Genomic DNA, 17,988 nt, shown 5'->3' on the forward strand with positions numbered 1-17,988 from the left:
AAACAGCGTGCTGTAATAGAGCCTCTGACCGCACAAAATGTGTCTCCAATTCAAATCCATAGACGAATGAAAGCAGTGTGTTCTGATGAGTGTATCGATATCAGTAATTTACGACGTTGGGTTGTTCGTTCTCGTAATGAAAGAAACGGTATTGTTAACTCCAACCATTGAAATGTTAATTTGCATAACATTCATTATTGGGCATCTGAAAATCCATATTGGCTGCGGCAAGTTACACACCAAAAACCGTGTCGGTGAATGTATGGTGTGGGATTCTGGAGGACAGAATTATAGGCCCCTAATTCATCGAAGGAAATCTTACTCGTAGGAAGTAGACCACATTCCTGCAAGAAACATTAGGTGTGCTATTGGAAGAAATACCTTCAGGAACAAGGAACAGAATGTGGTATCAACACGATGGGTGTCCGGCACATTTTTCGCTGATGGCTAGAGATGAGTTGCAGAGAAAATTCCCAAATCGTTGGATTGGACGCGGAGATGTGGCGTACCCGGCTCGTTCGACAGACTTGACGCCTCTGGAATTTTTCTTATGATGATTCGTAAAAGACATTGTTTATAAAGACGTTCCAAGTACACATGAAGATATGCGAGAGAGAATTGTCAGATAATGTGCTTCGATAAGAGCCGATGTGATAAGGAATACCACTCAATCCATAATAAGAAGATCGCAGCATTGCATTGATACCAGTGATCATGACTTCGAACACCTTCTGTAAATGGACTTTCTTGCCACCTTTGTGACCTTCGTTGACCTTCAAAGACCTTAGTGTCACACATCATTGTATTCGTCTCGATAGCAGCTATCAGAAAATAAGTTCCAAACTACAGCAGCCCATTAAAAAAGAAAAAAGTTGGCTTTCATATCTCTGAAACGAAGCCACCTAGCAGCAAAAAACCTACGTCATATTATAGCCCCCGTTGTCCCATGCAACTTTTGTCCCACAAACTTTTCAGCTCCTGTCATAGTTTCGGAGTTATTCTTGGAGGCAACAGTTATTGACTCACCCTGTATATTACTCGGTTGACTTTCCCCCTTCACTGAGGCAAGTTGCAATCCTCTACCGCTAGAGGGCTCCGAACTGTAACGCATAACATGGTGGTGTCTAACGTAACGATGTGGGTGAGTGAGAAACAGCGTGCTGTAATAGAGCCTCTGACCGCACAAAATGTGTCTCCAATTCAAATCCATAGATGAATGAAAGCAGTGCGTTCTGATGATTGTATCGATATCAGTAATGTACGACGTTGGGTTGTTCGTGCTCGTAATGAAAGAAACGGTATTGTTAACCCCAACTTCGCCCCATACGATTTTCATCTCTTTCCAAAGCTTAAAGAACACCTTCGAGGACTTCTCTTTGATTGTGATGATGCGGTTCAAGCAAAGATAAGGTTGTGGCTCCGTCAGAGAGTCAAACATTCCTCAGTGATACCATCAAGAAACTTGTCTCTCTTTGGGAGAAAGTGTTTGTCGCTAGGGTGACTATATTGAGAAATAAGTACGTAGAAATGAATAATAAAGATGTAGAATGTTAATAAATTTTGTTTTACTTAGTTTTAAGAGTTTTCACATAAAAATTTCGGGGGCTTTACTTTTCAGTACGCCAATGTAATTCTTGCTACCACGAATGCCTTGCAGGCTGCGAATTTCTGGACACATATTACATGAAGGTACAAGTTCACCACATGTGTTGTACATTCCAAGTCTAAGTTACTTATTTCTTGATTTGGTTGTCAGTCTCTATTGTGTGTGTCTGACTCGAGAATAAATGAATAAATAAACCCACAATCACAATTTTTTTCAACAAGAATCATTTTGGTTACGTCCACCATGACTGCGTAAGTGATCAGTACGAAAAATACCAGTACCAACTGACCAGTGAAGCCTCTCACTTCTTAATGCTGTAATATCATACAACCGCTAAGATACTCAGTACCTCCTCTTCAGACATTATTTATATTTGTCTTTCCAAAATAATGTATTTTAAGAACAGTTTAAAAGCTTTCAATGGGAGTGAAACTCTTGGCTGAAAAGCAGATGGTTTTATATCGCTGATGACTCTCGTTAACAAACCATCTTAACAGCTTTCTCGAGAACTCGTTCGTGACAATTCTGGTAGTACTCTGTCTATGAAGTTTGTTTCAAATCAACAATGGACACTCTAGATGTTCCTGTAATACCGTCATAGACTCTTGTAAAGCTGATTTATCAGTTTGTCTCTGCTCTAGTTTTGTTCGCTGAAACGATTTTCGGCCCTGTGATGGCTTTGGTTACACAACTTGAGGCTGCAGTGGATGGTCACCACTGTTGTGGGCCGGCCGTGGGAATCCAACAGACGTCCAGCACATCTGAGTCCTCCGATCAGTCTTCACCGGTGCCCAGCCCAGTTACTGCTCGCACTGAGGTTGACCCCTCACTTGTGGTCGAGTGGGAGGTCGCCCCGAGCACAGAATAACATATATCTTTGTCTGTGCCTCCGGGCATAGCAGTAGGAGAAAGACTTCCCAGGGGGCCGCACGTAAGGTCTCCCCGGTTACTCTGACAAACATGTTTCAGGTGCTGTCTGTGGCTGACACTGTCGCTGAGCCAGATGTCGCCGCCCATCCTGTTTCAGAGGAAACCTCTCAACCTGCAACATCTAGACAATAACAGAGGGAGGGATTATTGATAGTTGGGAGCTGCAACGTTAGGCCCTTAGGGACATGGCTGCCAAGGAGAGGAAGGAAGCCCATATGCACTCCATGTGCATATCGAGTGGACTCATTCCAGATGTGGAACAGGTCCTCCCGGATGCCATGACGAGCATAGGGTGCAGCCAACTGCAGGTGGTGGCTGACGTTGGTACCAATGATGTGTGTCACTTTGTATCCGAAGAGATTCTCTCTGGTTTCGAGTGGCTAATAGAAGTGGTAAAGGCTGCCAGTCTTGCTTACGAGATGAAAGCAGGGCTGACCATTTGCAGCATAGTCGACAGGACCGATTACGGACTCTGGTACAGAGCCGAGTAGAGGGTCTGAAACAGAGGCTTAGGCTGTTCTGCGACCGTGTAGGCTGCATATTCCTCGACCTGCGCCAAAGGATGGTTGGGTTTCAGGTTCCGCTGAATAGGTCAGCGAGTCCACTACACACATGAGGCGGCTACACGGGTAGCAGAGGCTCTGTGGCGTGGACTGGATGGTTTTTTAGGTTAGAGGGTCTCGGGAAAACACAAAAAGGAAGAACGTAGATACATGAACCATCGGCATGACAGTTGTAAATTGTCGTATCTGTGTTGGGAAAGTACCAGAGCCCAAAGCGCTAATAGAAAGCACCGATGCTCAAATCGTTATAGGCACTGAAAGCTGTCTAAAGCCGGATATATGCTCAGCCACAATTTTTGCGAAGAACCTAACGGTGTTCCAAAAGGATAGGCAAAACAAGGTTGACGGTGGCGTGTTTGTTGCTTTAAGACGTAGTTTATCTTCTCGTGAAGTTGAAGTAGATAGTTCCTGTGAGTTAATATGAGCAGAGGTCATTGTTGGCAACCGGAATAAAATAATAATTGTATCCTTTTACCGACCTCCCAATTCAGATGATACAATTGCTGAAAGGTTCAAAGAAATCTTGAGTTTCATTTCAGGCATGTACCCGACTCATACGATTATAGTTGGTGGTGACTTTAACTTACCCCCAATATGTGGGCGCAAATGCGCGTTTAATTCCGGAGGTACGCGTAAAAAATCATCCGAAATTGTGCTAAACACATTCTCTGAAAATTATTTCGAGCAGTTAGTTCATGAGCCCGCGCGAATAGAAAACGGTTGTGAAAACACATCTGACCTCTTAGCAACAAAAATTTTCTGAATTACTAACGAGCATCAAAACAGATACTGGGATTAGTGAACACAGGGTTGTCGTAGCGAGACTGAAATATTGTAACCCCCAAGTCCTCCAAAAATATAAGAAAAATATACCTATTCAAAAAAGCAGATAAAAATTCACTTGACTCCTTCCTGAGAGACGATCTCCACTCCTTCCAAATTAACAATATAAGTGTAGACCAGATGTGGCTTGAATTCAAAGAAGCGGTATCAGCAGTAGTTGAGAGATTTATACCCAATAAATTAACGAACGACGGAGCTAATCCGCCTTGGTACACAAAACGGGTCAGAACACTGTTGCAGAAACAACGGAACAAACATGCCAAATTTAAACAAACGCAAAATCCACAAAATGGGCGATCTTGTACAGAAGCTCGAAATTTGGCGCAGACTACAATGCGAGATGCTTGTAATAGTTTCCACAACGAAACTTTGTCTCGACACGTGGCAGAAAATTCAAACAGATTCTGGTCGTATGTGAAGTATGCTAGCGGCAAGACACAATCAACGCCTTCTCTGCGCGACAGCAATGGAGATACTATCGAAGTCAATGCTGCAAAGCAGAGTGACTAAACACAGACTTCCGAAATGCTTTCGCAAAAGAAGACGAAGCAAATATTTCAGAATTCGAATCAAGAACAGCTGCCAACATGAGTAACGTAGAAGTAAATATCCTCGGAATAGCGAAGCAACTTAAATCACTTAATAGAAACAAGTCTTGTGGTCCAGACTGAATACCAGTTAGGTTCCTTTCAGTGTATGCTGTTGCAATAGCTTCATACTTAACAACCGTATACAACAGTTTGCTCGACGAAAGATCCATACCCAAAGACTGGAAATTGCGCAGGTCACACCAATATTCAAGAAAGGTTGTAGGAGTCATCTACTAAATTACAGGCCCATATCATTAACGTCGCTATGAAGCAGGATTTTGGAACATACATTGTGTTCGGACATTATGAATTACCTCGAAGAAAACCGTCTGTTAACACACAGTCAACATGGATTTAGAAAACATGGATCTTGTGAAACTAGCTCTTTACCGACATGAAGTGTTGAGTGCTATCGACAAGGGATTTCAGATTGAATCCGTACTTCTGGGTTTCCGGAGGCTTTTTACACTGTACCACACAAGTGGCCTGTAGTGAAATTGCGTGCTTATGGAATATCGTCTCAGTTATGTGACTGGATTCGTGATTTCCTGTCAGAGAGGTAACAGTTCGTAGTGACTGACGGAGTGCCATCGAGTAAAACAGAAGTAATTTCTGGCGTTCTCCAAGGTATTGTTATAGGCCCTTTGCTGTTCGTTATCTATATAAACGATTTTGGAGACAATCTGAGCATCCGTCTTAGGTTGTTTGCAGATGACGCTGTCGTTTATCGACTAATAAATTCATCAGAAGATCAAAACAAATTTCAAAACGATTTGGAAAATATATCTCTATGAGGCGAAAATTGGCAATTGATCGTAAACAACGAAGAGTGTGAGGTCATCCACATGAGTGCTAAAAGGAATCCGTTAAACTTCGGTTACATGTTAAATCAGTCAAATCTAAAGGCCGTAAATTCAACTAAATACCTAGAAATTACAATTACGAACAACTTAAATTCGAAGCAACACACAGATAATGTTGTGGGGAAGGCTAACCAAACTCTGCGTTTTATTGGCAGGATACTTAGAAAATGTAACAGATCTACCAAGGAGACCGCCTACACTACTCTTGTCCGTCCTCTTTTAGAATACTGCTGCCCGGTGTGGGATCCTTACCTGGTAGGATTGACGGAGTACATCGAAAAAGTTCAAAGAAGGGCAGCACATTTTGTATTACCGCGAAATAGGGGAGAGAGTGTCACTGAAATGATACAGGATTTGGGGTGGACATCATTAAAACAAAGGCATTTTTCGTTGCGGCGGACTCGTCTCACGAAATTCCAATCACCAACTTTCTCCACCGAATGCGAAAATATTTCGTTGGCACCGACCTAGATAGGTAGAAACGATCAACATGATAAAAAAAGGGAAATCAGAGCTCTTGGGGAAAGATATAGGTGTTCGTTCTTTCCGCGCGCTATACGAGATTGGAATAATAGAGGATTGTGAAGGTGGTTCGATGAACCATTTTCCGGGCACTTAAATGTTATTTGCAGACTCTCCATGTAGATGTAGAAAAACTGGCGATAATACACGAGCTAGTAGCAACAGTAAGCTTTAAGCAAACTAAAACAAAAAACATAGACGCCCGAACAGGCTTTGAAGGCCCAAAGGAACCGATCGGCCGCCGTGTCATCTTCAGATTCAGGAGTAGCCAGAGATGGATACGGAGGGGCATGTGATCAGCAGAACGCTCTCCCAGGTGTTGTCAGTTTTCGTAACCGGTGCCGCTTTTCCTAAAAAAGTATCTCCTCAATTGGCCTCGCAAGGGCTGAGTGCACCCCGATTGCCAACAGCACTTGGCAGGCCCAGATAATGACCCATCTAAGTGCTAGCCAAGCCTGGCCACTAAACTTCGTGAAACGTATTGGTCTAAAATGGACATAGATCGTTTCAGTTGTAGATCAGGAGGAATCAATTAAACGTAGTGAACTAAATGGGCATATAAGGACAAGACAGGCCAATAATACACGAAAGAGAACACACAAATGGTATGCAAATATTTTTCATCTGCTGTAGGTACGCCATAAGGAGCTTCCAACAATGACATCCTGAAAGTCACGGAAGAAGGCAATCACGTAGATACAGTACGTCTTGACTTGCGAAAAGCATTCGTCTCACTCCCCACACAAATGCTTATTAACGGAAGTATGGTCATATGGGTTGTCAAACGAAATTTGTTGCCAGATTTTTGATTTCTTGGTAGGGAGGACGCCGCATGCTATCGTGGATGGAAGTATGTTGCGACCATTGCCGCGCTTGTTATACAGAACGGTCAGAAAGAGTCTGAAAAGCTTATAATGGAATTGCAGGGCCGGTTTTACTGAGAAATAATTGTTAAGAAAAAAAATTCGGTAAGTTACCCCATATCCGAATTAATTAGCATTGAATTTAGCCAGTCAGGCCACTGCACGAGCAAATTCAAGTGTCCCGCCAGAAACGGCGTCGTCGGACGTCTATTTGTTTGGTTTCCTAAAATCGACCAAGAGATCGATACAAAAATTCGACATTTGACGGTAGTAAGGATCTAACCCGAGCCGAAGACTGAACAGTCTCGTGCGTTTTCATCTTCGGTATGAGAACAACTGACACTTATTGTATCTACCTGGCAGCTTGAATTTACGCGCACAGAGGTCTGGTTGCTAGCTTAAATGATAATCAAGTCGGAAACGACGAAATATATCGAATTTCTTTTATAATAATTATTTCACAGCACAATCTACCCTGCAATGCCCTGACAGGCTTTTCGGAATGTTTCTGGCCATTCTGTATACTAATGAGGTGCGAGACAATATTAGTACTGATCTAAAACTGTTTGCAGATGATGAGTTTATCTATGATGAAGTACTGTCTGAAAAAAGCTGCACTAACACCAGTCAGCTCTTCATAATAATTTAAAGCGGTGCAAGGATTGGCATCTAACTTTAAATTTCACGAAACGAAATTAGTATCCAATGCCTACAATATCAAAAAGTCACAGCAGGAATTACTGAACTTATACGAACACCTGCGTGTATCAGTTTGTGGAAATATGAAAGAAAATGATCACATAGGCTCATACGTAGATAATGCAGGTGGCAGACTTCGGCTCAATGGTAGGATACTGGGAACACGCTAGATGCATCCTAGGAAGGTGATATCTTACAAAATACTCGTACGAACCACACCAGAATATTAAGTGTATGGCACCCATAAAATATAGGATTAACGCAGAGTTCTGAAAGTATAAACAGAAGGGCAGCACGTGTGGTCACCGGATGGTCGATTCACGGGAGAGTGTCACTGAGATGCTGAAAACCCTGAACTGGCAAATAGTTTACGGTGAACGCCAGCTCTTCCGTGAAAGCCTAATTAGAAATATACAACAACCAATATTAAACGAGGAATATACAAATACAGGGTGTTAAAAAAGTATTCCATATTCTGAGAGGTGCTATTGTGGACCAAAACACGACAAAAAAGCCAGTTAACATGGGCTCTAAAATGCGTACGTTAAGAACTGCTCGCAGTTGCTTGGTAGGAAAGATGTATTGCACAGTGGAAAAAATGAAAAAATGCTCATAGCACTTAAGGTACGCATTTTACAGCCCATTTTTACTGGATATTTTTGTCTTGTTTTGGTTCATAATTGCACCTCTCAACACCTTTTAACATCCCGTGTACTACAACCCCGATACCTGTCGATCCCGTGTGGTACGCGAAGGCAATATTAAATTAACTACATCACGCACGGAAATATGTAGGTCATCACTCTTCCCATGCTCCAGACGCGAAATACACAGAAAGAAACCCTAAAACGAGATCCTGTGGCGAGTATACGCTGCCATGCAGTTCACAGTGGTTTGCGGGAATATATATAGATGTAAATGTAAATGTTGCAGCTTATACATAATTTAATCTGTTACTGAAATTAATTCTTCTGTGAAGAAAGTTAAATAAGCTTAAGAACCAGGAAAAGCCTAAGCTTTAAATGTATCTTGCGTAATAAAAGTGAAGGGAATGGTTTACCTATTGTATTGCACCATACTATTCCCATTTGTTTCAGTTATTTAATTTTTTTCAGCATCTCAACGTAAGTGAATTCATTGCTTAAGTATTTTATTAAGAACTTAATGAGTATAGCTGCGTAACACGAGGCACATCTCGCTACCGACTGGATGGCAAAAAACGCGCACCACTCCCAACTCGTAGCTTTGAGTGCGTCAAGCACTGGCGCAATACCACGACACGTCCACCACTATTCAAAAATGGCTCTGAGCACTATGGGACTCAACTGCTGAGGTCATTAGTCCCCTAGAACTTAGAACTAGTTAAACCTAACTAACCTAAGGACATCACAAACATCCATGCCCGAGGCAGGATTCGAACCTGCGACCGTAGCGGTCGTGCGGTTCCAGACTGCAGCGCCTTTAACCGCACGGCCACTTCGGCCGGCCGTCCACCACTATTCACGGCCGTTCCGTTCTCTGGGCTCGCAGTATGGCGCCCAGGAAAGAGACCTCGAATTCCTGCTCTGCGGCTGTGTGTCACGGGGTCGCAGTAATTTCCCTAGCTTGGGCGAAGCGTCTGCTGTGTCGTTTCAGCGATGGACGGATAAAGTGAGCGCAGTGAAAAGACTTTCTAAGGAGCAAAATAAATAGGTCTGCTTTGGAAGGTTTTCTTGTACGCTGTGTGATGCGGACCAAAGGTACAGAGAGAAATTCTATCCGGTTTTTCCATGAATGGATTTAGATCTACAAACACTTACAGATTGTATTACAGGGAAGTAGATTTAGAGACGCATGAACAAAAAAATTGCCTTAAAAACGAAATGAGATGAAGAGGTATAGTTTAAGAAAATACAAAGTAAAAAATACTACTCTTTGCTACACGTCAAAAGTTTCATCGAACCGCTAAGCAGATTATGTCAACGTTCAACAGATTAATTTCTGAAGGCATAAAATAGTCTCTACAGACGAATTTTTATTAAATTGTACAAAACCACTTTTGGAACTTTGAAAACATTAAAACTCACACATAAACGCAAACTTCTTCTTTGTTGACAATGCTATTTGTACATTCTCTCATAAAATATTACAAGCCTTAGATAATAAAATATATACACGTTAGAGAACTTATACTTAGTGATTGGTGAAAAATAAAATTTGAGCAGTAGATGAACCAGTTGTGTGTCCATAGCGTCTCACGGTTTTCATATCCCATCCTTTGTACACTAATCCTTCACATCGTAGCCCTATGTGGCACCTGCTCAAGCCTGGTAAACAGATACTTTAGGGTTGTTCTCCATTCCACATCAGAGACAGTGTGTAGAGTAGAGTAGACGCATGCAACCTCCCCGTCAGACCGAGTTACTTTTTGTACTATAAAACTGCCTGTTTGATACTGGCTAGCCATAAAAGAACGACCATCTGCCAGCACATGTTCTGCATGCGTGGCAGTCAAATGTCAGTCATCCTCGACATTTAGAAGCAATCGTAGATAGGCTGAAACCGCACCCCTGCTATGTCGAGATTTAGTACTGGAAAGGTGTCTTACTAAACACTACGCGTCCGGCCGAATAGTGTACCATGGACAGGGTTTCGGAGACCCTATTGCTACGCGCGAGTTCGTGGGATATTGTTATCTCGGCCTATTGGAAGTAGTGGGCTGAGAGAACTTAGGCGGTGTAACACGGGACACTCCCAGCTGCTTCTGAGTCCGCTCAAGTACCTAAGACTCAGAATTCAGAGAGCAAAGCCTTGCCGTTGTAGTACCGAATGCCATGCAGGAGTAAGCAACTTGCGCGAGAGGCTGTACTGACTGAGACAAGTATAGAGACACGGAAGTATTGGGTGCCATTGTCTGTGCGCCAGATAATAGAACAAGAGCAGTCTGCATATTCCTCTTTTAGTGAACTAATACATGTGTTTTTCTAAATTAGAACGATCGTGGCATAGTACTTGTCTCTGACAAAGCTGAGTAATTAAGGGGATAGAGTGAGGTACAAGAGGGTACTTCAAAAAGCAAGTTACACATTGTTATGGCAGGCCAAGTAACTTTTATTGAATGCTGCACTACACTTCAAAGCGAAATAGATACATGACACTGTTTTTCAACATAGACACTCACCAAGTCTCTGTAAATAACGGCCGGAACTTTTACCAATCGTTCAGTTCCTCGACGTCAGAAGTTCGCTCCTTGGTCGAGGTGCCATTCGAGACTAGTTGTGTGATCGTCCTCATCGTTGGAAAATACAATCAGCCAGCAAATTATGACCGCCTACATAATAGCCGGAATTTCCAGCTTTGGCATGGATAACAGCGGCGACGCGTCGTGGCGTGGAAGCAATGAGACCTTGTTAGCTCGCTGGAGGGAGCTGGCACCACATCTGCTCACAAAAGTCACCTATTTCCCGTAAATTCCTGGGAGGAGGGCAATGACCTCTGAAGCCACCTTCGATCACGTCCCAAATGTGTTCGATCGGCTTCAGATCTGGCGAGTTGGGAGGCCAGCACATCAACTGGAACTCGCCACTGTGTTCCTCGAACCACTCCATCACACATCTGGCCTTGTGACACGTCGCATTGTCTTGTCGAGAAACGTCACTGTCGTCGGGAAACATAATCATCATGGTCTGCTACCGGTGTACGATACACTTTGGCCGTCATTGTGCCTTGCACGACCTCCTCTGGACCCATGGATGCTTACGTGAAGGTTCGCCACAGCATGATGTAGCCGCCGCCAGCTTGTCTCCGCCCGGCATTGCATGTGTCAAGGAGCTGTTCCCCTGGAAGATGACGAATTAACGTCCTCTCATCGGCATGACGAAGAAGTTATCGGGATTCATCAGACCATGCAACACACTGCCACTGCGCCAACGTCCAGTGCCGATGAACACGTGCCCATTTCAGTTGTAGTTGCCGATGTCGTGGTGTTAGCATTGCCACATGCAAGGTTCGTCGCCTGTGGACGCCCATCGTTAGGAGTGTTCCGTGCACAGTGTGTTCAGACACACTTGCACTGGTCGCAGGTTCGAATCCTGCCTCGGGCATGGATGTGTGTGATGTCCTTAGGTTAGTTAGGTTTAAGTAGTTTAAGTCTATGGGACTGATGACCTCAGATGTTAAGTCCCATAGTGCTTGGAGCCATTTGAACCATTCTGCACACTTACACTTTCCCCAGCATTAGTCTGTTGTCTGCTACGCCACAGTTCGCCGCCTGTCATGTTTTACCAGTCTCCCAACCTACAACGTCCGACATTTGTAATGAGGGGTGGCTGCCCAACCCAACGACCTCTGGACGTAGATTGACCTTGGTTTCGCCATGTGTTGAAGACACTCACCACACCACTCCTCGCACATCAGATAAGTTGTGCAGTTTCCGAAATGCTCGTGACGAGCCTCCGGGTCATCATAATCTGCTCTCGGCCAATCTCAGAAAGATTGCCCGCTTTCCACGTTCTACACGCGGACAGAAAGCTCACGGACAATACATGCACCGTATGTGTGCCGTGCCTGACTAGCAGTAATTCCTCGCAAGGTGACGCTGCTATCGTCTGGACGGGTTAATATCGATAGTAAGTCTGTGTTCATAATGTTCTGGCTGATCAGTGTATCTTTCCGCCCAGATGTTCTTCCAGCTTGGCGAAAAGATGGCAATGTCATGGTGCAAGATACGGACGTCCCGATCAACATCACCCATATCTGTGCGGCCTTGGTCAAATCGCTCCCACCATGTCATTAGGGCTGGACGTGACATTTCATTGGGCCCATATATCGTCAGAATTTCACAGTGAATCTGTATGCAATTCAGAAGTTTTGCCACACAAGAATCGAACTGCGCTTCGCACTTCAACTTTGTAGCACGTTTTCAGTTCCCGCACCATTTAACCCCTAGACTGTGATGCACCTGTTATCAGTACCGCAGCGGAACTGTGTCGTCAGGAAACCCAGAATATGTACTTTTCTCTGACAATACACCGCAATTATTGAGCAATAATTTTCATGTGGGATGACAAGTGTAATTCTCTATACTTATATGGATATGGTGTCTGTTCTTTCGGACATGTCCGAAAGAACAGACACCATAACCATATAGGTATATAGTTCTGGCAATACCGGCCATGACCTTCTTCTTCTGTGCGGATCCACACATATTCCCCGAACTCTTATGGGACTTGGTAAGAATGTCTTCTACAAGTAATGAGTATGTTGGGGTGGTACACTAGGAATGTAGTGTGTGGACATACACGTTGAGAATGTGGGTCTCGCGGGAGGCTTGCGCGAGACAGTCCCTGCAGTCGCACTATCATCTGTGCCCTCGGTGACTCAGATGGATAGAGCGTCTTCCATGTAAGCAGGAGACCCCGGGTTCGAGTCCCGGTCGGGGCACACATGTTCACCTGTCCACGTTGATATATATCACCGCCCGTCAGCAGCAGAAGTTATTAATATAATTCTAATTTAGTGCAATTCTCTTTACAAAGTCCCTATATATGTACTCTTTACAAGTAATCAGAAAGAGTCATGGAACAGCACTGTTCTCTGGTGGGTGGAAATCTATATTATTACAGTAATCTGAACAGTTTGCTATAATGCAACTGTCTCTTGAACGAGTTAGGCCGACGAGAGCTAAAAGTGCCCTTGTTTAAGAGACCGAAGCACAATAATCACATGGGGAGAGCTCAGTTCTATAGGACGGATGCTCGAGTGTGCTTGTTGTCCGTAATAGATGAGGCTGGCCTCCCAGATCGACCGGCGTCTCGTGCCGAATTGCGAAAAGTATAGAACTTGACGCACCATTCCACAACGGTGATTGTCGACAGACATACTGCCCCATACATATTCTTCATTCTCCAGTGGACGTCTACCGGTGTTTGTCCTTCGGGACCCAAGAAAAGAATAACAGTACGTCGGTTCCATTTGGATGCATTTGGGAATAACGTCGCCATAATTCACGTTTCCGCATTTATCACATTCAGGCCCCGCTTGGTGTAAGGAGCGTAAACATTGGACAGTGGAAAAACGTTGCGTGAAGTGACGAATCACGGTACACAATGTGGCGGTCCAATGGCAGGATGTGGGTATGGCGAATGCCTGGTGAACGTTAATCACTTGCCTTCGTGTCGCTGCTTATACAAGGGATTCAGCTTCCCCTATCGAATCGTTTTATGCAACCCACACTACGTCCGTATCAGGAACGGTATCCAGACAGGCGACAGCCACGTAATCACATAATTCTCTCAGACTTTTGGGTGATTGTTAGCAAAGGACTCTTACTGTAAAAAATACAGGTGAGGATCGGTCATGATTTACACTGAATTTTTAGATCAAGATACACTATTTGATCAAAAGTATCCGGACACCCCCAAAAACATATGTTTTTCATATTAGGTGCCTTGTGCTACCACCTACTGCCAGGAACTCCATATCAGCGACCTCAATAGTCATTAGACATCGTGAGAGAGCAGAATGAGGCGCTCTGCGGAACTCACGGACTTCCAGCGTGGTCAGGTGATTGTTTGTCACTTGCGACATACGTCTGTACTCGAGATTTCCACACTCCTAAACATCCCTAGGTCCACAGTTTCCTATGTGATAATAAAGTGGAAACGTGAAGGGACACGTACAGCACAAAAGCGTACAGGCCGACGTCGTCTGTCGACTGACAGAGACCGCCGACACTTGAAGAGGGTAGTAATGTGTAATAGGCAGACATCTATCCTGACCATCACACAGGAATTCCAAACTGCATCAGAATCCACTACATGTACTATGACAGTTAGGCGGGAGGTGAGAAAACTTGGATTTCATGGTCGAGCGGCTGCTCGTAAGCCACACATCACGCCGGTAAATGCCAAGCGACGCCTTTCTTGGTGTAAGAAGCATAAACATTGAACGATTTAACAGTGGAAAAACGTTGTGTGGCATGACGAATCACGGTACACAACGTGGCGGTCTGATGGCAGGATGTGGGTATGTCGAATGCCCGGTGAATGTCATCTGCCAGAGTGTTTAGTGCCAACAGTAAAATTCGTAGGGGGTGGTGTTATGGTGTGCTCGTGTTTTTCATGGCGGGGGCTTGCACCCCTTGTTTTGCATGACACTATCACAGCACAGGCCTACACTGATGTTTTAAGCACCTTCTTGCTTCCCACTGTTGAAGAGTAATTTGGGGATGGCGATTGCATCTTTCAACACGATCGAGCACCTGTTCATAATGCACGGCCTGTGGCAGAGTGGTTATACGACAATAACATCTCTGTAATGGACTGGCCTCCACAGTGTCCTGACCTGAATCCTGTAGAACATCCTCAAACGGAAACTACTTAATCGCCTCTCATAATAACAATCCTCTCCTATCCACTCACTGGCTTCTACTTCGTCTCGCTTCTTACGACGTTAGAAAGGAGCCAGCCCACAACTAATTATAGCCAAGTCCCGTCCGTAACGTACGGGCTGGGGGGGGGGGGGGGGGGAGGAGTTAGTAGGAGATTTCCGATTGCTGGGAACGCATTAGCAGAGCTTTGCAGGCATCACTCACCAATGAGAGTAGAGCCCATCGACGGCCATGTGGAGCGCGTTGAGCGAGTTGGGGTTCTCGTACTTGCAGTGGCGGCCGCCGCAGAAGACGGAGCACTGGATGGCGGTGGGCGTGACGCGGCGCAGGCCCTCAGAGAGGCGCGTGTAGTTGGCGGCCGGGGCCTCGCTCGCGTCGCTCTGCCGCCGCTGCCGCCGCAGGCCGCGCGCCTCCTTGCGCTCTGCCATCCTGCCGGCAGCAGCGCACAGTCTGTCAGCTCACTGGCAGTCACCAAAACTACTCACGCATACACCAACAGGGTTCAAATGGTTCAAATAGCTCTGAGCCCGCCCTATGGGACGTAACATCTGAGGTCATCAGTCCCCCAGACTTAGAACTACTTAAACCTAACTAACATAAGGACATCACACACATCCATGCACGAGGTAGGATTCGTACCTGTGACCGTAGCAGCAGCGCGGTTCCTTAATGAAGCGCCTATAACCGCTCAGCCACAAGGATCGGCAGACCAAAAGGGCTAACAGAGTGCGAGAAGCATACACACTGTTTTAAAAATGGTCATCCGATTTCATAAGACTGTATCTCCTATATCAATAAAGAGGTAGGCCGAACTTTAAGTTCTAGGGTGTGGGGGGAGGGGAGGTGGAGAGGGAGAAGGGAGAATGTTGACGTGGCGGAGAATATGTCCACATCTGTGTCTTGCATTCTCTTAACCAATAACATCTTCATCTACATCATACTCCGCAAGCCACATAACTGTGTAGAGCGGAGTGTACTTTTGATACCATTAACTGACCCACCCCTCCTTCCCTGTTACATTTGCTAATGGCGCGTAGGAAGAACGGTTGTCGGTAATCCTTTATATTAGCTCTAGTTTCTCTAATTACGTTGTGATCATCTCACGAGATGTATGTGGGAGGAAGTAACACGGTGTCAGAGTCTTCCCAAAACGTACTCCCTCGAAATTGTAATGTAAAATTATCTAAAGCGTCTCTCTTGTAGCCTCTGCCACTGGAGTTTGTTGAGCATCTCTGTAACGCTGTCGCGCTGACTAAACGATCCCGTGACGAAACCCTCCGCTCTTCGTTGGATCTTATCTAGCTCTACTATCAGTTCTACCTGGTAAGGGTCCCAGATTAATGAACAATGCTCCAGAATCGGTCGAACATGCGCCTTGTAAGCCATTTCTTTAGTGTATGAATTACTTTTCCTTCAGATTCTTCCCGTCAATCCGTTTCACATCTGGTTTTGTCACTATTTGTTTTACGTGGTCATTCTGCTTAACGTCGCTCCGGATGGATACTACATAAAAAAAACGGTTCAAATGGCTCTGAGCACTATGGGACTTAACATCTGAGGTCATCAGTGCCCTAGAACTTAGAACTACTTAAACCTAACTAACCTAAGAACATCACACAAATCGATGCCCGAGGCAGGATTCGAAGCTGCGACCTTAGCGGTAGCGCGGATTATTTCCAGAAATTTGTCATCCGTACTGTAGTTGTATAAGAGTGGATTTCTTTTCCTATGTATGCGCATGTATGTACTTATGTTTACGTCCAGAGTCAACTGCCAGATCTGGCACCATCATCAATCCTCTGTTTGTCCTCCTGTCGATCGTTATCTGAAATGTAACTTCCACTGTTCAAAGTGCCGTCAATGCGAACAAGAGGTGACCGAGACGTGTAACCAATCGCACCCCATACCACCACGCCGGGTGATACGCCAGTATGGCATGACGAATACACGCTTCCAATGTGTGTTCACCGCGATGCCGCCAAACATGGATGCGAGCATCATGATGCTGTAACCAGAACCTGGATTCATCCGAAAAAAATGACGTTTTGCCGTTCGTGCACCCAGGTTCGTCGTTGAGTACACCATCGCAGACGCTCCTGTCTGTGATGCAGCGTCAAGGGTAACCGCTGCCATGGTCTCCGAGCTCATAGTCCATCTGCTACAAACGTCATCGAACTGTTCGTGCAGATGGTTGTTGTCTTGCAAACGTCCCCATCTGTTGACTCAGGGATCGAGACGTGGCTGCACGATCCGTTACAGCCATGCGGATAAGATGCTTGTCATCTCGACTGCTAGTGAGTGATACGAGGCTGTTGGGATCCAGCAGGGCGTTCTGTATTACCCTCCTGAACCCACCGATTCCATATTCTGCTAACAGTCATTGGATCTCGACCAACGCGAGCAGCAATGTCGCCTTACGATAAACCGAAATCGCGATAGGCTACAATCCGACCTTTATCAAAGTCGGAAACGTGATGGTACGCATTTTTCCTCCTTACACGAAGCATCACAACAACGTTTGCCGGCCGTGGTGGCCGAGCGGTTCTAGGCGCTTCAGTCTGGAACCGCGCGACTGCTACGGTCGCAGGTTCGAATCCTGCCTCGAGTATGGATGTGTGTGATGTCCTTAGGTTAGTTAGGTTTAAGTAGTTCTAAGTTCTAGGGGACTGATGACCTCAGATGTTAAGTCACATAGTGCCTAGAGCCATATGAACCATTTGAACAACAACGTGTCGCCAAGCAACGCCGGTCAACTGCTGTTTGTGTATGAGAAATCGGTTGGAAACTTTCCTCATGTCAGCACGTTGTAGGTGTCGCCACTGGCGCCAAACTTGTGTGAATGCTCTGAAAAGCTAATCATTTGCACATCACAGCATCTTCTTCCTGTCTGTTAAATTTCGCGTCTGTAGCACGTCATATTCGTGGTGTAGCAATTTTAATGGCCAGTAGTGTATATTACATCTGTCGATTTTGTTCCGTTATGAGTGAGTTCTATCTGCAATTAAGTCTTGGTTCAAATGGCTCTAAGCACTATGGGACTTAACATCTGAGGTCATCAGTTCCCTAGACTTAGGACTACTTAAACCTAACTAACCTAAGTACATCACACACATCCATGCCCGAGGTAGGATTCGAACCAG

At 45.0% G+C, this 17,988-nt stretch overlaps 2 protein-coding genes across 2 annotated transcripts in view; one reads left to right on the plus strand and one right to left on the minus strand.

Annotated features, from left to right (window-relative positions):
- LOC126470871 (protein tyrosine phosphatase domain-containing protein 1-like) overlaps nucleotides 1–15,276 on the minus strand; it is a 560,875-nt gene extending 545,599 nt beyond the window's left edge. Inside the window, exon 1 of the mRNA XM_050098887.1 lies at nucleotides 15,053–15,276. Coding sequence (XP_049954844.1) covers nucleotides 15,053–15,276 — 224 coding nt within the window. The remainder of the gene's footprint in view (nucleotides 1–15,052) is intronic.
- LOC126470197 (catenin delta-2) overlaps nucleotides 1–17,988 on the plus strand; it is a 494,830-nt gene that overhangs the window by 124,049 nt on the left and 352,793 nt on the right. The gene's annotated exons all lie outside the window — the stretch shown is intronic.

Source organism: Schistocerca serialis, chromosome 3, assembly GCF_023864345.2.
Source record: "Schistocerca serialis cubense isolate TAMUIC-IGC-003099 chromosome 3, iqSchSeri2.2, whole genome shotgun sequence".
Classification (NCBI taxonomy): domain Eukaryota; kingdom Metazoa; phylum Arthropoda; class Insecta; order Orthoptera; family Acrididae; genus Schistocerca; species Schistocerca serialis.